Here is a 23,525-nt window from a genome sequence, read left to right on the forward strand (position 1 = left end):
AAAAACTAAACAAGAAGCATGTACAGAATACAGAATAAAAAATATTGTAGAACTCAAGAACTGGCATCCGTGCATGTGGCAGTATAGGGTAATGAAGAAGCAGAGGTACAGCATGTTGTGGGGTAGGACTTGCTGCTTGGCACAGTGCATTATTAGCATATTACTCCGTGTCCCCGGCAAGAGCAGAGCCTGGTATACTAGCTGGTATAAACTCCCCTCCCATGAACTCCCTAAAATGTATTAAGTACCCCCCCACCCCACCAAAAACAAGACAAACGGCATTAAAATATATTCAGATTTAATTCAAAGTGATTGTCAATAGAACAAAATACTTTCCATAATTTCAGAGCATCATGAACTCTTAACGCAAATTAATTATATTAACATTTATTTATCATGTATATACACAAAAGATAATACAATATCGCAAAGTGAGTTCACAGGTTAAGCAAAAAGCCATGGAAACATTTGGACAGCAAGACCTCAACCTACATTTCAGACACCTGGTTTGATAAAGATAGTATGAATGAGTATCATCAGTAAGTAAATTAACCATCAAATACTGTCACCTCCAATCACCCAGAGCATTACTTTAATAAAGAGCAGATCTGTTATTGCCTTAGTTTAAACTTTTTAAGAATTGAAAGTAAATCCCTTTTACACAACATTTTGTTAATGACAATGGTTAGCCTACTGTTTGACAACTTCAATGTTTTAGTTGTTTGGAAGCAGACCTAATTTACTAAGGCTACCAACAAAATGACAATGACACAAAGATGGCTTAAACATTTGCAATAAAATTACCTGAAATACACATTTTGAGTTTGACACAACACTTTCAAAACGTCCATTGAACAAAATATACTTCACATTTCATTTGGGTTGTGAGGAACATATTTCACAGTAAAATACTGCCACCTTCTGGAATTTTAAGAATAATTTTAACCCCATCAATAAAGTGCTATTATCCACTCTTTTCAAACAAATTCCCAGTAGCAACATTTTTAGCTTCTCAGACAATGATCATCACACAATTAACTAAATCATCCCAATTCACCTAGTGGCAGTGATGGAGGCAAATCCTGGAATCAAAGAAAAGACACTCATGTAGCCCAAGGTAACAAACGTCCATGCTTTCCCTACACCAGAAATTAAACCAGGTTGGTTGCCTTTTGAACAAGTTATGTTTTTTATCACTCCAACCTTAAGGCACAGTTGCCATATTTTTGTGTTGCTTCACCACAGATTGCTGTAATTACCCTGGTAGCAAGCCACTCACAAAGCATCTCCACCACTGAAAGGGACACGTTGTCATGGTAACCATTGGGATGCTGTGTGTAAACAGCAGGGTACTGATGATAACCTGTCTATAAATGCACTCAGTAGAGTATCTCACCAGCATTGACAGTCAATCTACAAAGAGTGCACACCTCTACCACTGACAACCGTTGTCTGTTCTGATACCTTAAATATTATTTAAGCTGTGATCTACAAGAACACACAACATGGTGCAAAGTATGGCTGTATATTCAAAAAAATAAAGACATTTAAACATTCTGGTGTTACAAAGCAATGTTATACTCTGCTTTAACCCACTAAGCTTTCAAATCAACCCAAGTCCACTGATTATATTAATACCTCCCTGTACAATCATCACGAGGTGGTCAAATCAACCCCATTACAGCCAACTGGACCTCTCCAACTAGTACCTTAAACTGTCCCATGCTCAGACTTCAAAAGAGAGAGATTATGAAGGTGTCACTGGAACATGATCCAGGGTGGTGGTTTTGTGGCCTGGTGGCACCTCATACTTGAAGACCACGCTGAAGAGCTTGCCCCCCAGCCGGTCAGCCAGCCAGGAGTTCTTGATGACAGCCATCTTGAGGCTCTCGCAGCTCAATATGGCGTAGTAGTTGGTGTGGATGGCCCGGCCCATGCCCTCGATGATCACCAGGTCTACATGGCGCTCTCGCACAACCCCAGCCAACACCTTGTCAAGACGGCTGTGGTGGGGAGAGAAATTAACACACATTTGGGAGGATTTACCTTAAAAATGTAACAGAAATTACTAAAGAAACTTAAAAATGTTGCTTCAGGTTATGTTTTTAAACATAGTTAACAAGGGTATGTTACATTGAAATATAATGAACGCTTAAGAAATAAAAAACAGACCTCAAATCTAAGCAAGGAGAGCTGGAGCCACTCTGGACTAGCGTCAGCCTGTCCTCCTTCACAGCAGACCTGCAAAACAAATTAAATGGACATTGACATGCTGGTATAGGAAAACAAAAAAAACATAATTACTATCCTATCTTTTACATCCATAAATGCAGTGCCAAGAGACTTAAATACTCACTGTATGACTAAATCCATTGCAGCTATTCTTTCAGTCAAGATCTGCAGCTCACTGTTTGTTACATCATTCAGAGCTGGGCTAGAGTTGCTGGCAAGGACAACCTGGAAAACAACATAGCAGGGGGTCAAATGAAGAAAAAGGGAAATCTTGCTGTATTCATAGTGTTTTATTAAATCCTGTGTATATTTGAATGGGTGGTACAAGTGACAGCTTTTCAGATGATGGGAAGGACTGTGTAGCTTCTTACCTCTGTTCCCCTGCAGAGAAGCTCTCTGACAAATGGGAACACTCCAAGTATGATGTCTATTCCACTATTATCTACGAAAAACAATGCACACTTATGAGGTGGGCCCTGGAAAAGAAAGCCAGCAGGCATGGTATTCAATTACTGTTCCACAGCATCAAGTCATATACATATTTGTGCCAAATCCTAACTTGAGATCCAGGCACACAACTTCTGTGGATCTTAAGTTAGGATGTGGCCCATAAACCAAATGCAGCTAATATAAGAACAACTTTGAAACACTTCATTATCAGGAAACAGTTTAAATTCTTACCTTCAGTCTCTCGAGCCATTGGTCATAGGCATCCACAAGCCACGGCCGCTCTATGGAGAAAAAGGGACTATAATTAAGTAGCCTGTATAGGTTGCAGCAGCAGTATAAAATGCAGGACACATAAAACACATGTTTACCCAATAGGGGCTTTCATACCTTCCAACTGCAGTTTTGCATGTTCAAAGCCAAACTCCGGATCAGACTCCAGAACACTATTACAAGTGAAAATGTGAGCATGAGCGACATTCTTTGCTCATCTAAAAACACAACATTTTCTCAAGAAAATTGAAATATACAGTAGCAGACGAAAGTTGACACACCTACTCCTTCCAGGCTGTTCTTTATTTCTACATTGTAGAATAACAGTGAAGACATCAAAACTATGAAATAACACATATAGAATCACATAGTAACCAAAAAAGTTCTATCAAAATATATTTTCGATTCTTCAAAGTAGGCACCCTTTGCCTTGACAACTTTGCACACTCTTGCCATTCAACCAGCTTCATGAGGAATGTTTTTCCAAGTCTTTAAGGAGTTCCCACATATGCTGAGAACTTGTTGGCTGCTTTTTTTTATTTATTTTATTTTACCTTTATTTAACCAGGCAAGTCAGTTAAGAACACATTCTTACATTCTTATTTTCAATGACGGCCTGGGAACAGTGGGTTAACTGCCTGTTCAGGGGCAGAACGACAGCGGTCCAACACATCTCCATTGGGTTGAGGTCAGGTGATTGTGGATGCCAGGTCATCTGATGCAGCAGTCTATCACTCTCCTTCTTGGTAAAATAGCCCTGACACAGCCTGGAGGTTTGTTGGATAATTGTCCTGTTGAAAAACAAATGATAGTCCCACTAAGCGCAAACTGGATGGTGCATCACTGCAGAATGCTGTGGTAGCCATGATGGTAAAGTGTGCCTTAAATTCTAAATAAATCACTGGCAGTGTCACCAGCAAGCACCATCACACCACCTCCCCCATGCTTCACGGTGGGAATCACACATGCGGAGATCATCCGTTCAACTTACAAAAGACACGCAGTTGGACCAAAGGACCAAAGGACAGATTTCCACTGGTCTAATGTACATTGCTCGTGTTTCTTGGCCCAAGCAAGTCTCTTCTTCTTACTGGTGTCTTTTAGTAGTGGTTTCTTCGAAGCAATTTGACGATGAAGGCCTGATTCACGCATTCTCCTCTGAACAGTTGATGTTGAGATGTGTCCGTTACTGGAACTCTGAAGCATTTATTTGGACTGCAATCTGAGATGCAGCTAACTAATTAATTTATCCTCTGCAGCAGAGGTAACTCTGGGTATTGTTTTCCTGTGGCGGTCCTCATGAGAGCCAGTTTCGTCATAGCGCTTGATGGTTTTTGCGACTGCACTTGTAGAAACTTTTTAAAAATAAAATAAATTCCGGATTGAACAATGGACTGTCATTTCTTTTGCTTATTTGAGCTGTCCTTGCCATAATATGGACTTGGTCTTCTACCAAATAGGGTTATCTTCTGTATACCACCCCTACCTTGTCATAACTGATTGTCTCAAACGCATTAAGGAAATAAATTCCTCAAATTAACTTAACCTGTTAATTCCTGCTTGATAGAATGCCAAGAGTGTGCAAAGCTTTCATCAAGGCAAAAGGTGGCTACTTTGAAGAATCTCAAATCTAAAATATTATTTTGATTTGTTTTAACACTTGTGGTTACTACATGATTCCATACGAGTTATTTCATAGTGTTGATGTCTTCACTATTATTCTACAATGTAGAAAAGAGTAAAAATAAAGAAACCTTGAAATGAGTGTCCAAACGTTTGACTGCTACTGTATGTACACACATACATACATACATACATACATACACACACACACAGAGCGTTCGGAAAGTACTCAGACATTATAGTTTTATTCTAAAGTTGATTCAATTGTTTTTTCCTCATCAATCTACACACAATAACCCATAATGACAAAGCTAAAACAGGTTTTTAGAAATGTAGTAAAAATAAAACCCTGAAATATCAAATTAAAATAAGTGTTCACTCTTTACTCAGTGCTTTGTTGAATAACATTTGGCAGTGATTACAGCTTTGAGTATGATGTTACAAGTTTGGCACACCTGTATTTGGAGAGTTTCTCCCATTCTTCTATGCAGATCCTCTCAAGCCCTGTCAAGTTGGATGAGGAGCGTCACTTCACAGCTATTTTCAAGTCTCTCCAGAGATGTTCGATCGGGTTAAAGTCCGGGCTCTGGCTGGGCCACTCAAGGACATTCAGAGACTTGTCCCGAAACCACTCCTGTGTTGTCTTGGCTGTGGGCTTAGGGTCATTATCCTGATTAAAATGTGTACCTTCGCCCCAGTCTAAGATCCTGAGTGCTCTGGAGCAGGTTTTCATTTAGGATCTCCGTACTTTGTACATTAATCTTTCCCTCAATCCTGACTAGTCTCCCAGTCCATCCTGACTAGTCTCCCAGTCCATACCACTGAAAAACATCCCCACAGCATGATGCTGCCACCACCATGCTTCATCGTAGGGATGGTGCCAGATTTCCTCCAGATGTGACGCTTGGCATACAGACCAAAGAATTCGAACTTGGTTTCATCAGACCAGAGAATCTAGTTTCTCATGGTCTGAGAGTCTTTAGGTGCCTTTTGGCAAATTCCAAGCGGGCTGTCATGTGCGTTTCATTGAAGAGTGGCTTCTATCTGGCCACTCTACCATAAAGGCCTGATTGGTGGAGTTCTGCAGAGATGCTTGTCCTTCAGGAAAGGTTCTCCCATTTCCACAGAGGAACTATGGAGCTTTGTCAGAGTGACCATCGGGTTCTCGGTTACCTCCCTTATCAAGGCCCTTCTCCCTCGATTGCTCAGTTTGGCCGGGCGGTCAGCTCTACGAAGAGTCTTGGTGGTTCCAAACTTCTTCAATTTAAGAATGATGGAGGCCACTGTGTTCTTGGGGCCTTTCAATGCTGCAGAAATGTTTTGGTACCCTTCCCCAGATCTGTGTCTCGACATAATCCTGTCTCGGAGCTCTCCGGACAATTCCTTCAAACTCATGGTTTGGTTTTTGCTCTGACATGCACTGTCACCTGTGGGAGCTTATATAACCAGGTGTACCTTTCCAAATCATGTCCAATCAATAACATTTTCCACAGGTGGAATCCAATCAATTGTGCTTCGGGAAAAGTCTCAATGTCCTTGAGGGGCCCAGCTAGAGCCCGGACTTCAACCCGATCGAACATATCTCCTGAAGAAAGCTGTGCAGCGACGCTCCCCAGCTTACCTGACAGTGCTTGAGAGGATCTGCAGAGAAGAATGGGAGAAACTCCCCAAATACAGTACTGCTAAGCTTGAAGCATCACACCAAAGAAGACTGTGTTGTAATCATGGCCAAAGGTGCTTCAACAAAGTACTGAGTAAAGGGTCTGAATTCTTATGTGAATGTGATTTCAGTTTTTATTTTTAATACATTTGCAAACATTTCTAGACCTGTTTTTGATTTGTCATTATGGGATATTGTGTGTAGATTTATGAGGGAAAAAATATAATCTGTTTTAGAATAAGGCTGTAACGTAACAAAGTGGAAAATGTCAAGGGGTCAGAAAACCTTCCTAATGCACTGTATATGACCAGAATTTTAGTCCTAATAATATCCTTCAAAGTCCCAAGTTTAGGAGTGCACAGAATGCAGCCTCATTAAGACTCACTCCGATACAGCCTTGGCTCCCCAATCGAAGACGTTCCCAGCCAGGAGGCCCCTGACCAGGGCAAACTGCCTCTGCTCCCAGCTCAGCTCCCCCAGGGACTTGACTGCCTTCTGGAAGTACTTTAGGGCCATGTCGTTCTCCCCCTGCTTGATCTGTGGGAGGGGTGGAGACACAGCACTGAGACAAGAGCTTCCTCCCACTTCTCACTGATGATCTATAACATTAGCAATTCATGCTAATCAAGGCAAGTGGACATGAAATTACATTAAAAGGCACACAAGATGACACTTGAAAGCTTCATCAGATGAACTACTCAACATTCAAGGTAAATCAATTCCAGAAAGAGTAGCATTAGAACATTTATTGGAACAATGAACAATAGAGAAAAATAGTTTTATAGGAAAGAGCTATAGAACCACTCAAACCTTTGAGTATGGGTCAGGGAAGTTGAACTCGTTTAAACAGTGTTCTCTTGTGTCTAACAGACTTCTTACAGTGAGGGATCCATAAGCACTAGAGGTGAGAAGAGAAGTACTCTACATTAGCAGATAAACACATACAGATTGGTGAGGGAACAGTGAGACTTCATCTACAAGAGTCACTCATCCACTAATAAGAGGCCTTTGGAGACAAGCATCTATAAATTATCAAGAAACCGTGTTATGCTGTAGTTGGTTTAACAGCCTTTGAAATCTATCTGCAGCATTCAGATCCTGTGGCTCCCCTTACAAAGGCTGGTGGCGGAGGGTCTGAAGCTTGTGCTGGTACTTGTGACGGAACTTCTCTGCTCGTTCAGCGGCCTCTGGAAGATCAGGCTGGCTGGCAACAGCTCTCTTCACCACCTATCCAAAGCACATTGCCCAGATCAACTGTTTCAAAAGTGACCAGGATAAGGACTCCCTGTCAATGCATAATGCAATGTGTGTATATTGATTAATAGACCAGTGGCAGGTTCTCTGCCTCTTACCCCATCCAGGGCCTCCTCGAAGCAGTAGAGCCAGTACTCCCGTGCAAGGGCGTCCTCTGAGAGGTCCACTGTGTCTGGGATGTAGGAGGACGGGTCCTGCAGCAGGGGCAGATTCACCAGCTGTCTCTCCAGACGGTCCATCTCCAACATGTCAAACTGAAGCCGAAGAGGAGACAAACTGAGCACTGTACATAATGAAAGGCTAATGCATTCATGCACACCTAGACGGGTTTCCTGACAACGCCAGAGAAATGCACATCGCAGGGGTAAAAGGCTGTGTGGTATGATTTTGAATGGTTAGATAGCCAGCAACAATGACAAGAAGCTGCCTTGTCGGCATATCCGAACACGACTCCACCTTGCTCCTACAGTCCTATAGGCAGAAACTCAAACAAGATGTACCCATGACTAGAACATTCAACGCTGTTCTGACCAATCGGAATCCACGCTTCCCGATTGTTTTGATCACGAGGACTGGGAAATGTTCCGGGCAGCCTCAGAGAAAAACATCGATCTACAGTTGAAGTCGGAAGTTTACATACACCTTAGCCAAATACATTTAAACTCAGTTTTTCACAACTCCTGACATTTAATCCTAGTAAAAATTCCCTGACTTAGGTCAGTTAGGATCACCACTTTATTTTAAGAACGTGAAATGTCAGAATAATAGTAGTAATAATAATTATTATTAATTTCAGGTTTTATTTCTTTCATCACATTCCCAGTGGGTCAGAAGTTTACATAAACTCAATTAGTATTTGGTAGCATTGCCTTTTAAAATGTTTAACTTGGATCAAACATTTCGGGTAGCCTTCCACAATAAATGTAATTTTGGCCCATTCCTCCTGACAGAGATGGTGTAACTGAGTCCGGTTTGTAGGCCTCATTGCTCACACACGCTTTTTCAGTTCTGCCCATCAATTTTCTACAGGATTGAGGTCAGGGCATTGTGATGGCCACCCTAATACCTGTACTTTGTTGTCCTTAAGCCATTTTGCCATAACTTTGGAAGTATGCTTGGTGTCATTGTCCATTTGGAAGACCCATTTGCGAAGCTTTAACTTCCTGACTCACGTCTTGAGATGTTGCTTCAATATATCCACATAATTTTCCTTTCCTCGTGATGTCATCTATTTTGTGAAGCGCACCAGTCCGTCCTGCAACAAAGCACCCCCACAACACGATGCTGCCACCCCCGTGCTTCACGGTTGGGATGGCCCCAACAGGTCCAGACGATGCAATCACATGCACACTGTCCTATACCATCTGGACAAGAGGAATACCTATGTAAAAATGCTGTTCATTGACTACAGCTCAGCATTCAACACCATGGTACCCTCCAAGCTCATCATTAAGCTGGAGGCCCTGGGTCACAACCCTGCCCTGTGCAATTGGGTCCTGGACTTTGACGGGCCGGCCCCCAGGTGGTGAAGGTAAGAAACATTGCCACTTCACTGACCCTCAAAACTGGGGCCCCACAAGGGTGCGTGCTCAGCACACTCCTGTACTCCCTGTTCACCCATGACTGCGTGGCCATGCACACCTCCAACTCAATCATCAAGGTTGCAGACGACACAACAGTAGTGGGCTTGATTCCCAACAATGAGGAGACAGCCTACAGGGAGGTGAAGGCAATCTGAGTGTGGTGTGAGGAAAACCTCTCACTCAACGGCAACAAAAAGGAGATTATCGTGGACTTCAGGAAACAGCCAAGGGAGCAGCCCCATATCCACATCGAAGGGACAGTAGTGGAGAAGGTTGAAAGCTTTAAGTTCCTCGGCGTACACAGACAAACTGAAAAGTTCCACCCACACAGTGTGTGGTGAAGGCTCAACCTAAAACCCTGACAAACTTTTACAGATGCACAATTGGGAACATCACCGCTTGGTATAGCAACTGCACCACCCTCAACCGCAAGGCTCTCCAGAGGTAGGTGCGGTCTGAACAATGCATTACTAGGGGCAAACTACCTGCCCTCCAGGACACCTACAGCACCCGATGTCACAGGAATGGCCAAAAAGATCAAGGACAACAACCATCCGAGCCACTGCCTGTTCACCTCGCTACCACCCAGAAGGCGAGGTCAGTACAGGTGCATCAAAGCTGAAACCGAGAGACTGAAAAACAGCTTCCATCTCAAGGCCATCAGACTGCTAAAAAGCAATCACTAACTCAGAAGCTGCTGCCTACATAGACTCACTAGTCACTTTAATAATGCTTACATATCTTTCATTATTCATCTCCTATGTATATACTGCATCTTACCTATGCCGCTTGGCCATCGCGCATCCATGTACATATTCTTATTCCATCCCTTTAGATGTGTATGTATTAGGTAGTTGTTGGGAAATTGTTAGATATTACTGCACTGTCGGAACTAGAAGCACAAGCATTTCGCAAAACTCGCATTAAAATCTGCTAACCATGTGTATGTGACCAATACAATTTGATGTGGGGACTCATAGGCGACTCGTTTCAGCCAGTTGTATCTTGTTCTTGATACCAGGTCTTGTTTTGAGGTGTTTTGAGTAATGACATATCCATGCTAATATGGCTAAAATTCATTAGTAAGCTAACCAACAACTGTAACGATGTATTTGAGAGAAAGCAAGTGCTTATTGTGCACATTTATGTTTTCAATAAATATTTGGAGGCCAAATATAGTTTACATATTATCAAAAAGAAAGGAGGACCAAGCCACTCCATATAATTCATTAAAATGCCTTTATTTGTATGGCATGTTCGATGTAAAAAATAAAAAATAAAAATCAGATGCGTTACGGCTGCATGGCCTTCGCCAGGGAGTACAAAGAAATAATACAATGTCCTCTTTGTAACAGCTTTTCAAATTAGCCCTAATTTGAAGATGGAGTTTACATGTTGTCAATAATCCTTTGAACATAAGCCAACCCAGTCTGTTTTGCCCCAGTCTGTTTTGCCCCAAAGTTGCGCACGCATCGGTTTTGTTGCTAAATCAAATCAAATCAAATTTATTTATATAGCCCTTCGTACATCAGCTGATATCTCAAAGTGCTGTACAGAAACCCAGCCTAAAACCCCAAACAGCAAGCAATGCAGGTGGAGAAGCACTAAACAACCCAATAAAAGTGAAACGACTCCTTCAAACATAGCTAAACTCCAATATGTTTTCACTATGCCCCCTAGTGGTCAGTGAGCTGAGAATAACATTGTGTCAAACTCCACACTGTTAGTGGGCAGTGGACACACGCATCAACATTATAGTATCAACATTAAAAAAATATAGTACACCACCTCACACCAGTCACATCCGTGCAGTGAGTATGATTTCATGCACAATTTATAAGGTGAACAGACCTGCCTACTATTCTCCACAGTGTCACACAGGTTGGTTGACTATAAGGTTGGTTATAACATGTTACAGCTCAATTTAAACCATGACTACATAGAGCAACACTTCAAAGGCTGTTATGCAATAAAGGAAAAGGCTGGCGTATAGACGTTACAATGCCACAGCTGTCTCTCTGAAACCTTATTTAACCCATTGTGAATGTGAATGCTTGGCAAGCTGGTAGCTACAAAGCCAGAATCATGAGGAAACATTTAGCCCTAATCAAACCACTACACACAAAGCATGGAGAAGTACTTACGGAAAACTGAAGGGTTACAGTAGGTAAACAGAGGTAAGAGATTGTGGATATGAAGAGAAGAAATTAAAACAAAATGTTAGACAGAAAAGATCAATGAATGCCTCATACCAGGCCTGTGGATTTTAAAAGGACAGCGTTGGTGACTTTTCCATAGAAAAGATAAAATCCACAATCTCAGACTGAGAGTGGGGAGAATTGCTATAAGGGTCAATGAAATGACACCAAAATTAAATGACAAGTGGGTTATGAGCGCACCCTGGTGGTCTTGTGCTGACCTTTCAGTATTTTAACATTTTCTTTTCCAATGGACTTACTGTTCCACTACGTGCACGTTGCATGGGGTTCAGGTCAGGAGAAGTACTCATAAGGCCAGAGCTCCCAGCATAGTTCTCCCCCCAACTGTACTGGTTAGGATCTAGATAAAGTGCAACAAAAAACAGTGAATTAGACAAAAGAACTTCCCATCAAGAAGAAAATCCTTACAAAACCTAGGGTGTGATAAACTATGGATTCCTGTGCCACTTTCTGTCAAGAAGAAACTCCATAGATGAAAGCATCTTGACCTACTGTCTTCCTCTGCTCCCTTAAGGAAGGCTCCAATAGTCCCCAGATAGCCTTCATGCCTCAGGAAGAGTGCCTGGACTTCACCCTGCAAAAACACAATATAAAACTCCACTCAGATGGAACCATTTCCAACTAATTATGCTCATAGATTGCATCATTTAAAAGTAGCCTATCAGCCCAATACAATCAAACATGTCATATCAATGTTTATGTATCATCTCCACTAGGGAGGGGCAGGGTTAATCGAATATCCGGATATCCGAATGGACATTACTATTCCAAAACCTGAGTAATCTTTTTGTTGTTGAGGGGGGGCACTTTAACAATGAAAAAGCTCTAAATTAAAATTGTCCATGTTACATTGTTACACACAAGGACATGGCATTTGAAATGCTTAATTTAATAAAACAAACCTTCAAATGTAGTGTTTATGTACGGCGCGGTTAGCTACTGCTGCTTCAGATGTTACGTGGCTTTGACAGAACATTGCTTACAGTTGCGCACTGTAAATGTAGCCTACAGTTCTGAGGACACATTGACTACGCAGACTACACAGATTGCACAGGCAGCCCAAGTGAGCTTTTTTCCCCCTCACTAATTGGTATTTTGAACAATCAGATCAGCTCGGAAAAAGAGCTGATGTGAAAAGATCTGAGGTCACTGGAAAAAAAATTATCAGATTTGGGCTGCCTGTATAAACGCAGCCAAAGTTGTCGTTTTCAAGCTCATTTTCTCATCCATGGGCTATATGTTGCATTTTACACAAAGGCATTTTACCATCATTGCCATCCAGTCAGCCCTGACAAGCGTATGCCATTTTACCCACTTCAAATAGCGACTAGCCTACAGGTGCGCACCAACAGAGGGTCCACAAGGCCTGACACAGATCAATGCAAAACACGCACCAGCAAACTTTTTCTATGATGTCTAACATCAGACTTCTCTTTCACTGTTGCCGTTAGCCTAGGCTACTGTTAGCCAAAAACTAATAGCACCCTGAAAACAAATGTGCACTGTCTGCTGTTGTAGGACTTTGCGTCATTCTGATTGGTAAAGAGAGTAAAGCAATTTGCATCTCAGGATAAAGGGTATATTTGCATACTACTGTGTGAATAGTGTAGTTCAGATTTGATTGCTGCTTTTCAAGCTCTGAACTAGGCCCATACCTGATTATAGTCAGCTGCCATCAGATCCAGTTCTGTCAGTGCTAAATCTAGACCTCAATCAAATGTAACTGGATTGAGAAAGACATGCTTGTTAATGAGGTACATTGTGGGGGGGGGCTTGCCTTGGTGAAGAAGTTGATGCTGTAAGTGATGGTGTGCATAGTGACAGGGTGTCCTCGGATGAAGAAACCCCCAAAGTAGACCCTGGTCAAGTTGTGGAGCCGGGCATAGAGGCAGGCCAGCTGCCCAATGTCATTGCTGATCATATGGAGCAGGCTCTTAGCCATGTCTTCTTTAGAGAACTCTAATTCAGGAGGAGACAAAAGTAAAGGTATGTCAACATACAGCCAAGTGAAGCACCAGAAACATAACTCATCAACAAGTCCAGGTCCCATTGAAGTACGTACGTACAGTGTGGTTTATGTATAGGTAGTTTGTGACCGGTATTATTGGCACTACATGATACACATGAATGACCTACATGATACATATGAATGACCTAATAGAGTGAATTAGTTGCTTTCTTTGCCATGGCTGGCTGCCTCGTCTACATTTCTCAACAGTAACCAACCAGTCTACAGGGGACAAGGTCACAGTAACTGGGTAAGAGGTCATCAATCAGTTAGTGCTCAACAGGAATGTAGCTTACATTACAGTAGATAGCATGCCAGGGAGTCTGCTCCTGAAGGCAGTACCATGAAAAACATGTCATCATGGGGTAAAGAGTAAAAGTACTGCAAATGCTCTATTCTCTTTACCTTTGTCAGGAGTAGCAGATTTTCCAAAGCTGCTTGCAATAAGGTCCCCAGTCAAGCCCAAGGACCCATAAGATCCCCCGTAGATGTCTTTGACCAACATGTCAACATTTGTGTGCTGCCCCTTCGAGGCCAACTGAAGGAGTTCATCAAACTTCTGTAGGAGGGGAGAGCAGGTCATGGGAGTACAGTAGTTTTAAAAAGAGACTTTTCACCAAGATAGCTATTTTGTAACCACCCTATTCAGAACAAGGGTTTAAGTACACAGGGCAGTCTTCCAGATAATAAAAAGTAGCAGTAAGGTCAACTGGCAAAATAATAGGCAAGAACAAACAGAAAATAAAACTGTAAATTTAAGTTAATTTGAATAGCTTGATCAATTAAAAAAGGTTATTGGGCTTGAAGATTTTTATTATTATTACTATTTTTAGATCTGTTGGGCCCCAGCCACAAACTCAGGCTCTGTGTGTAGTTAACCGACCCTCTCTGCCCAGTCATTACCATTTTACCTGTTGTTGTTTTAGCTGATTAGCTGTTGTTGTCTCACCCGTTGTTGTCTTAGTTAGCTCTCCAAATCAACCTGTGATTACTTATGCCTCGCTGTATGTCTCTCTCATATGTCAATATGCCTTGTATACTGTTGTTTAGGTTAGTGATCATTGTTTTAGTTTACTACGGAGCCCCTAGTTCCACTCATTATACCTCTGATACCTCCTTTGTCACACCTCCCACACATGCGGTTACCTCACCCATTATAACCAGCTTATCCAGAGATACAACCTCTTATCATCACTCAGTGCCTGGGCTTACCTCCGCTGTACCCGCACCCCACCATACCAGTCTGCACATTATGCCCTGAATCTATTCTACCACGCCCAGAAATGTGCTCCTTTTATTCTTTGTCCAATGCTCTAGGCGACCAGTTTTGATAGCCTTTAGCCGTACCCTCATCCTACTCCTCCTCTGTTCTCTCGGGTGATGTGGAGGTAAACACAGGCCCTGCGTGTCCCCAGGCACCCTCATTTGTTGACTTCTGTGATCGAAAAAGCCTTGGTTTCATGCATGTCAACATCAGAAGCCTCCTCCCTAAGTTTGTTTTACTCACTGCTTTAGCACACTCCGCCAACCCTGATGTCCTTGCCGAATCTGAATCCTGGCTTAGGAAGGCCACCAACAATTTTGAGATTTCCATACCCAGCTACATTATTTTCCATCAAGATAGAACTGCCAAAGGGGGAGGAGTTGCAATCTACTGCAGAGATAGCCTGCAAAGTTCTGTCATACTTTCCAGGTCTATACCCAAACAGTTTGAACTTCTAATTTTAATAATGAACCACTCCAGAAATAAGTCTCTCACTGCTATCGACCCCCCTCCGCTCCCAGCTGTGCCCTGGACACCATTTGTGAATTGATCACCGCCCCATCTAGCTTCAGAGAGTTTGTTCTGTCAGTTGACCTAAACTGGGATATGCTTAACACCCCGGTAGGCCTACAATCTAAACTAGATTCCCTCAATCTCACACAAATCATCAAGGAACCCACCAGGTGCCCATTAACATGGGCACCCTCAGACATTATCCTGACCAACTTGCCCTCCAAATACACCTCCGCTGTTTTCAATCAGGTTCTCAGCGATCACTGCCTCATTGTCTGTATCCGCGGTCAAACGACCACCCCTCATCACTGTCAAACGCTCCCTAAAACACTTCTGCGAGCAGGCTTTTCTAATCGATCTGGTATCCTGGAAGGATATTGACCTCATCCCGTCAGTCGAGGATGCCTGGTCATTCTTTAAAAGTAATTTCCTCACCATCTTAGATAAGTATGCCCCAGTCAAAAGAATGCAGAACTAAGAACAGATATAGCCCTTGGTTCACTCCAGACCTGACTGCCCTTGTCCAGCACAAAAACATCCTGTGGCAGACTGCAATAGCATCGCATAGTCCCCGAGATATGCAACTGTTCAGGGAAGTCAGGAACCAATACACGCAGTCAGTCAGGAAAGCAAAGGTTAGCTTTTTCAAGCAAGCAGAAATTTGCCTCCTGTAGCTCTAACTCCAAAAAGTTTTGGGACACTGTAAAGTCCATGGAGAACAAGAGCACCTCCTCCCAGCTCGATCACCACTGAAAAATCCATGATAATCAAACATTTCAATAAGCATTTCTCAACGGCTGGCCGTGCCTTCCTCCTGGCTACTCCAACCTCAGCCAACAGCTCCCCCCCACACCCCCCCGCCGCAGCTACTCGCCCAAGCCTCCCCAGCTTCTCCTTCACCCAAATTCAGACAGCAGATGTTCTGAAAGAGCTGCAAAACCTGGACCCGTACAAATCAGCTGGTCTAGACAATCTGGACCCTCTCTTTCTAAAACTCCGCCGCCTATTACCAGCCTGTTCAACCTCTTTCATATCATCCGAGATTCCTAAAGATTGGAAAGCTGCCACGGTCATCCCCCTCTTCAAAGGGGGTGACACCCTAGACCCAAACTGTTACAGACCTATATCCATCCTGCCCTGCCTATCTAAAGTCTTCGAAAGCCAAGTTAATAAAACAGATCACTGACCATTTCGAATCCCACCGTACCTTCTCCACTGTGCCATCCGGCTTCCCGAGCCGGTCACGGGTGCACCTCAGCCACACTCAAGGTACTAAATGATATAACCGCCATCGATAAAAGACAGTACTGTGCAGCCATCTTCATCGACCTGGCCAAGGCTTTCGACTCTGTCAATCACCGTATTCTTATCGGCAGACTCAATAGCCTTGGTTTTTCTAATGACTGCCTCGCCTGGTTCACCAACTACTTTGCAGACAGAGTTCAGTGTGTCAAATCAGAGGGCATGTTGTCTGGACCTCTGGCAGTCTCTATGGGGGTACCACAGGGTTCAATTCTCAGGCCAACTCTTTTCTCTGTATATATCAATGATGTCGCTCTTGCTGCGGGCGACTCCCTGATCCACCTCTACGCAGACGACACCATTCTGTATACTTCTGGCCCTTCCTTGCACACTGTGCTAACTAACCTCCAAACGAGCTTCAATGCCATACAACACTCCTTCCGTGGCCTCCAACTGCTCTTAAACACTAGTAAAACCAAATGCATGCTTTTCAACTGTTCGCTGCCCGCACCCGCCCGCCCAGCATCACCACCCTGGACGGTTCCGACCTAGAATATGTGGACAACTATAAATACCTAGGTGTCTAGCTAGACTGTAAACTCTACTTCCAGACTCATATTAAACATCTCCAATCAAAAATATATTCTAGAATCGTCTTTCTATTTTGCAACAAAGCCTCCTTCACTCATGCTGTCAAACTTACCCTCGTAAAACTGACTATCCTACCGATCCTCGACTTCGGCGATGTCATCTACAAAATAGCTTCCAACACTCTACTCAGCAAACTGGATGCAGTCTATCACAGTGCCATCCGTTTTGTTACCAAATCTCCTTATACCACCCACCACTGCGAACTGTATGCTCTAGTCGGCTGGCCCTCGCTACATATTCGTCGCCAGACCCACTGGCTCCAGGTCATCTATAAGTCTATGCAAGGTAAAGCTCCGCCTTATCTCAGTTCACGATAACAACACCCACCCATAGCACACGTTCCAGCAGGTATATCTCACTGATCATCCCCAAAGCCAACACCTAATTTGGCCGCCTTCCATTCCAGTTCTCTGCTGCCAGTGACTGGAACGAATTGCAAAAATCGCTGAAGTTGGAGACTTATTTCTCTCACCAACTTTAAACATCAGCTATCTGAGCAGCTAACCAATCGCTGCAGCTGTACATAGTCCATCTGTAAATAGCCCACCCAATCTACCTCATCCCCATACTGTTTTTATTTTATTTACTTTTCTTTTTGCACACCAGTATCTCTACTTGCACATCATCATCTGCTCATTTATCACTCCAGTGTTAATCTGCTAAATTGTAACTATTCGCTCCTATGGCCTATTATTGCCTACCTCCTCATGCCTTCTGCACACAATGTATATAGACTTTCTTTTTTCTACTGTGTCATTGATTTGTTTAATGTATTATTGGCTTGTTTATTGTTTACTCCATGTGTAACTCTGTATTGTTGTCTGTGTCACACTGCTTTGCTTCATCTTGGCCAGGTTGCAGTTGTAAATGAGAACTTGTTCTCAACTGGCCTACCTGGTTAAAGAAACGTGAAATAAAAAGTCTCAGCATGGGGGTGAGGAGGGGTTTTACCTTTGTTTTTGTGAGCAGTGCTCCAAGGCCCCAGAATGTCCCCCCACCTATGGAGCTTCCTCCAACACGCTCAAATGTATCCTCTGATTCAACCTGTTTGGAGAGAAAGATTGTTGAATTAATGGGTAAGTCTACATAGGCCGCGTCACACCAGATCTGGAGTGTCAGGCATTGGTTACCTTGAAAATGGACACCCCTGAGCCGATGTTGATGAGCAGGTAAGGGAAAATGTCAGGGTGAGTGTTCTGGAAGCGGAACTCAGAGTCTGCATGCTTGGCATAGACAAAGGCCTCATGGGTGATATTCCTCAGCACAAAGTTGCAGCCCTTGATCAGGCATGTCATTTCATCCTCCTTGTCCACCCTAATCAAAACAAAGAATAGCTACATTATAATAAGCAAAACCTTCTACTGGTCATAGGGTCTTTAAAAATAAAACTCACCTGAGTTTCAGTTTCTTCTCTATGAGATCTTTAAACTTGTGAGCCCCTCCACCGGTGGCTTTGATGACTTTGGTGTCAGTGTTGACCAGGTGGTCTTTGATAAAGTCCAGGCAGGTTTCGATATAGGCATTTTCAAATTTAATGAAGTGAAGGCGAGCCGACACCTCCTCCTGCATAGAGATCTCATAGAGGGGGTCACCCTCAGTCTCCTAGTAAAGAGGAGAGACACAGTTAAGAGACCAGGCCAGCACTGCAGATCACCAGGGCAAACTGTGTGGTGTCAGGAAGACCTTTTAAGTCTACACCTTCACTGTCCCAATGTACAAACCTTTTTGATAGGGATGCACGATATCGGATATCGGATTCGGCCAATATTAGCTAAAAATGGCAACATCAGCCCGATGTCTAGTTTTACACCAATGTGAAAACCGATGTCAAAGCTGACGTACATGCATATAACGTAGATGACGTAATGACGCCATTAAAAATATAGCGCTACATGTGCAACACAGCATTCCTAACCTAGCCCACAATGTCGGCTGTGTGGATCGAACAGTCAAGTCAAGCAGTCATTTGAAAAAGTACAAATATTTCAGCGAGACAACTCAAAGGGGAAGTCCATTAAAGCCAAGATAATGGAATTCATTGCCCTTGACAATCAACCGTTCTCTGTTGTGTATGATGTTGGCTTTCCCCGACTGGATCGAGCACTGGCACACACTACCAAGTAGGCGCCATTTTTCAGATGCTGCCCTACTGGAGTTACACAGCATCCATGAGCTACTTGATTAATTAGGGCCGATTGAAAGTTTTCATAACAATCGGAAATCGGTATTTTTGTGCGTCGATTTGCCAATTAAAATAAAAATATATTATTATTTTTATACCTTTATTTAACTAGGCAAGTCAGTTAAGAACACATTCTTATTTTCAATGACTGCCTAGGAACTACCTTGTTCAGGGGCAGAGCGACAGATTTTCACCTTGTCAGCTCGGGGGATCCAATCTTGCAACCTTACAGTTAACTAGTCCAACGCAATAACGACCTGCCTCTCTCTCGTTGCACTCCACAAGGAGACTGCCTGTTATGCGACTGCAGTAAGCCAAGGTAAGTTGCTAGCTAGCATTAAACTTATCTTATAAAAAACAAGTCATAATCACTAGTTAACTACACATGGTTGATGATATTACTAGATATTATCTCGCGTGTCCTGCGTTGCATATAATCGGACTGTTTTGCCAGCAGCTCTTCGTTGTGCGTGGGAAATAGTCCTATAATTCCTAGAACTACAACCTTAAAACTTCTTACCTGGGAATATTGAAGACTCATGTTCTGAGCAAGGAACTGAAACGTTAGCTTTCTTACATAGCACATATTGCACTTTTACTTTCTTCTCCAACACTTTGTTTTTGCATTAGTTAAACCAAATTGAACATGTTTCATTATTTACTTGAGGCTAAATTGATTTCATTGATGTATTATATTAAGTTAAAATAAATGTTCATTCAGTATTGTTGTAATTGTCATTATTACAAATAAATAAATATATATATTAAATATATTATATATATAAATATATAATAAATAAATAAAATTATATATATATATAAATAAATAATAATAAAAAATGTTTAAAAAAAATAAATTTATATATATATATATATATATAAAAAAAAAAAAAACTTTTATAAAATCGGCCGATTAGACAGTATGGGCTTTTTTGGTCCTCCAATAATCGGTATCGGTGTTGAAAAATCATAATCGGCCGACCTCTAATGGGCATCACTGCTATTAGCTTCACGACTGACATTTGGACCAGTGATGTCAGCGCCATGAGCATTATGAGTCTAACAGCACATTTGTTCTACGAGGATTTCCTACTGACTAAAGCTGTATTGCATGCTCAAGAATATGCTCGTTCTCATACCGCTGCTGCCATTTCAATGGCATTTGAGAACGTGTTTGAAAAACTCGCCTAGCTCCATTCGAACAACTGACTCGAGAAATAAGCTCAACTGTGTCTGCAGCAGACGTGATACCCTGTCATGGCATTGAAACGCCTGCTCAACAAAAATGTTAACAGACCATCGGGCTAACTTGGAAAAGTACTCTACTAGAGGCTGTGAACAAGCGATTCGGTGGAATTCTCTGAACCTCTACTGTGTCACACCATGCTCAATGCTAGGTACAAGGACCGCTACTTCGATGCAGACAAGAAACAGAGTTTACATGAAAACTTCGCTGGTTGAGAACAAAACAGCACAAGTGAAAGAAATAGGTTTTGATTATGTTTTACTGGTAATTGGGACATGCGTAAATGCCAACAAAATAACTTTTTGGTCAGTGTGTATGTGTGTTTCAACTAACTGTACTAGAATGCTTAAAAAGGACGCAAGCATTTTTTATATCAGTATCGTTTTTTTTGGCAAGGAAAATATCGGAATCGGCCAAAAACATAATATCGTGCATCCCTACTTCTTGATGCCCTAGATCATGAAATCGGTAGCCTATATGAGTCTACCACAAAACACACACTGAAGCAATCCTCTATTGGCTTCTCTCCAACTAAAACAAGCTCGATTAGATTATGTTTCTGTAGCTACACACACATTTTTTATCAGGTAGACCCATCAGAGACCTCAGACAAGAAACACAGTTCAGTCTGCTTAGTCAACCAGGCCTAAACACTGTAATAACACTTCATAGCTGAGCACTTTGGCAGCAAATCCCTTTATCCCCTCATTGAGCACTGACAGACATTTGATGTTATTGTTGCTGCGTAAATGGCTTAAATAGTTGGACATGGGGGGGGGGGGGGGTACTCCACTCCTCGATAGCCTCATTTTGTCGAGGAAGCACAACTGTATCTAGCTCTCAAACTCTAGGAGGCATTCTGCCTTCACCCTAAAGTTTTCAGCGATTAGAGTTGCCAACGACTTGCTCATGTCATCTACAATCCCGATGATGTGTTTTAACGTTTAGAAACCTCAATAATACTCCCTTGCAATATGGCTTTTGAAACATATGGCCGTTAACTTTTATCAGCGAGAAAAAAATCTTTCAAATAAAAAAAAGATACTGACCACACCACCCGCGTGACCACCCGCGCGCGTGCGTGAGAATTGCAAAATAAATTTACACTCTACACTGCATATGGAAAGTATTCAGACCCTTTGACTTTTTCCACTTTGTTACACTACAGCCTTATTCTAACATGGATTCAATAGTTTTTTTCCTGCGTCAATCTACACACAATATCCCATAATGACAAAGCAAAAACAGGTTCAGAATATTTTGCAAATTTATTACAAAAACTGAAATTTCACATTTACATAAGTACTCAGAACCTTTACTCAGTACTTTGTAGAAGCACCTTTGGCAGCGATTACAGCCCAGAGTCTTCTTGGGTATGACGTTACAAGCTTGACAACTGTATTTGGAGAGTTTCTTACATTCTTCTCCGATGATCCTCTCAAGCTCTGTCAGGTTGGATGGGGAGCGTCGCTGTATAGCGATTTTCAGGTCTCTCCAGAGATGTTCGATTAGGTTCAAGTCCGGCCTCTGGCTGGGCCACTCAAGGATATTCAGAGACTTGTCCCGAAGCCACTCCTGCATTGTCTTGGCTGTGTGCTTAGGGTTGTTTTCCTGTTGGAAGGTGAACCTTCACCCCAGTCGGAGGTCCTGAGTGTTCTAAAACAGGTTATAAATCAAGGATCTCGGTACTTTGCTCTGTTAACTTTCCCTCGATCCTGACTAGTCTCCCAGTCCCTGCCACTGAAAAACATCCCCGCATCCTGATGCTGCCACCACCATGCTTCACCGTAAGGATGGTGCCAGGTTTCCTCCAGAAATGATGCTTGGCATTCAGACCAAAGAGATAAATCTTGGTTCCATCAGACCATATAATCTTGTTTCTCATGGTCAGAGTATTTAGGTGTCTTTTGGCAAACTCCAAGTGGGCTATCATGTGCCTTTTACTGAGGAGTGGCTTCAGTCTGGCCACTCAACCATAAAGGCCTGATTGGTGGAGTGCTGCATAGATGGTTGTCCTTCTGGAAGTTTCTCCCAGCTCCAGAGAGGAACTCTGACAGAGTAATTTAACATATTCTTTTTACAAAACAATTTCTCACTGATATGAAACATACACTATATACACAAGTGGACACCCCTTCAAATTTGTGGATTTTACTATTTCAGCCAAACCCGTTACTGACAGGCGTATAAAACTGAGCACACAGCCATGCAATCTCCATAGACAGACATTGGCAGTATTAAGGCCTTACTGAAAAGCTCAGTAACTTTCAACGTGGCACCGTCATATGATGCCAACTTTCCAACAAAGGAAAGCCCTGCTAGAGCTGCCCCGATCAACTATAAGTGTTGTTATTGTGAAATAGAAATGTCTAGGAGCAACTATGGCTAAGCCGCGAATTAGTAGGCCACACAAGCTCACAGAATGAGACCACGGAGTGCTGAAGTGTGTAGCACGTAAAAATCATCTGTCCTCGATTACACCACTCACTACGAAGTTCCAAAGTGCCTCTGGAAGCAACGTCAACACAAACTGTTCATCTGGAGCTTCATGAAAGGAGTTTCCATGGCCAAGCAGCCACAAACAAGCTAAGATCACCATGTGCAATGCCAAGCATCGGCTGGCTTTTGTGTAAAGCTCGCCGCCATTGGACTCTGGAGCAGTGGAAATATTTGTCTGGAGTGATGAATCAGGCTTCACCATCTGGCAGTCTGAAGTATGAATCTGTGTTTGGCAGATGCCAGGAAAACACTACCTGCCCCAATGCATAGTGCCAACTAAGGTTTGGTGCAGGAGGAATAATGGCCTGGGGCTTTTTCATGGTACAGGCTAGGCCCTGTAGATTCAGTGAAGGGAAATCTTGCTTCCAACTTTGATGCAACAGTTTGGGGAAGGCCCTTTCCTGTTTCAGCATGACAATTCCCCCGTGCACAAAGCGAGGTCAATACAGAAATGGTTTGTCGATGTGGAAGAACTTGACTGGCCTGCACAGAGCCCTGACCTCAACCCCATCAAATACCTTTAGGATGAATTGGAACACCGACTGTGAGCCAGGCCAAATCATCAAACATCAGAGCCCGACCTCACTAATGCTCGTAGCTGAATGGAAACAAGTCCCCGCAGCAATGTT

At 42.7% G+C, this 23,525-nt stretch overlaps 1 protein-coding gene across 2 annotated transcripts in view; it reads right to left on the reverse strand.

Moving 5' to 3' along the window:
* Positions 1-281: 281 nt before the first annotated feature.
* Positions 282-23,525, reverse strand: part of LOC109891051 (4'-phosphopantetheine phosphatase-like) — a 28,993-nt gene continuing 5,749 nt past the window's right edge. Inside the window, exons 3-20 of one of the 2 annotated variants that reach the window (XM_020483343.2) lie at positions 18,363-18,571; positions 18,100-18,283; positions 17,921-18,013; positions 13,705-13,858; positions 13,069-13,250; positions 11,784-11,865; positions 11,531-11,631; positions 11,217-11,222; positions 7,588-7,743; positions 7,350-7,462; positions 7,046-7,133; positions 6,621-6,772; positions 3,070-3,125; positions 2,914-2,963; positions 2,604-2,708; positions 2,357-2,457; positions 2,173-2,241; positions 282-2,003 (exon numbers count right to left, since the gene is read on the reverse strand). In XM_020483343.2, the coding sequence (XP_020338932.1) occupies positions 1,748-2,003; positions 2,173-2,241; positions 2,357-2,457; positions 2,604-2,708; positions 2,914-2,963; positions 3,070-3,125; positions 6,621-6,772; positions 7,046-7,133; positions 7,350-7,462; positions 7,588-7,743; positions 11,217-11,222; positions 11,531-11,631; positions 11,784-11,865; positions 13,069-13,250; positions 13,705-13,858; positions 17,921-18,013; positions 18,100-18,283; positions 18,363-18,571 (2,157 nt within the window). In that variant the 3' untranslated portion in view covers positions 282-1,747. The remainder of the gene's footprint in view (positions 2,004-2,172; positions 2,242-2,356; positions 2,458-2,603; positions 2,709-2,913; positions 2,964-3,069; positions 3,126-6,620; positions 6,773-7,045; positions 7,134-7,349; positions 7,463-7,587; positions 7,744-11,216; positions 11,223-11,530; positions 11,632-11,783; positions 11,866-13,068; positions 13,251-13,704; positions 13,859-17,920; positions 18,014-18,099; positions 18,284-18,362; positions 18,572-23,525) is intronic. The other variant, XM_020483344.2, reaches the window with a different exon arrangement.

The sequence above is a fragment of the Oncorhynchus kisutch genome, linkage group LG5 (assembly GCF_002021735.2).
Source record: "Oncorhynchus kisutch isolate 150728-3 linkage group LG5, Okis_V2, whole genome shotgun sequence".
Taxonomy (NCBI): Eukaryota; Metazoa; Chordata; class Actinopteri; order Salmoniformes; family Salmonidae; genus Oncorhynchus; species Oncorhynchus kisutch.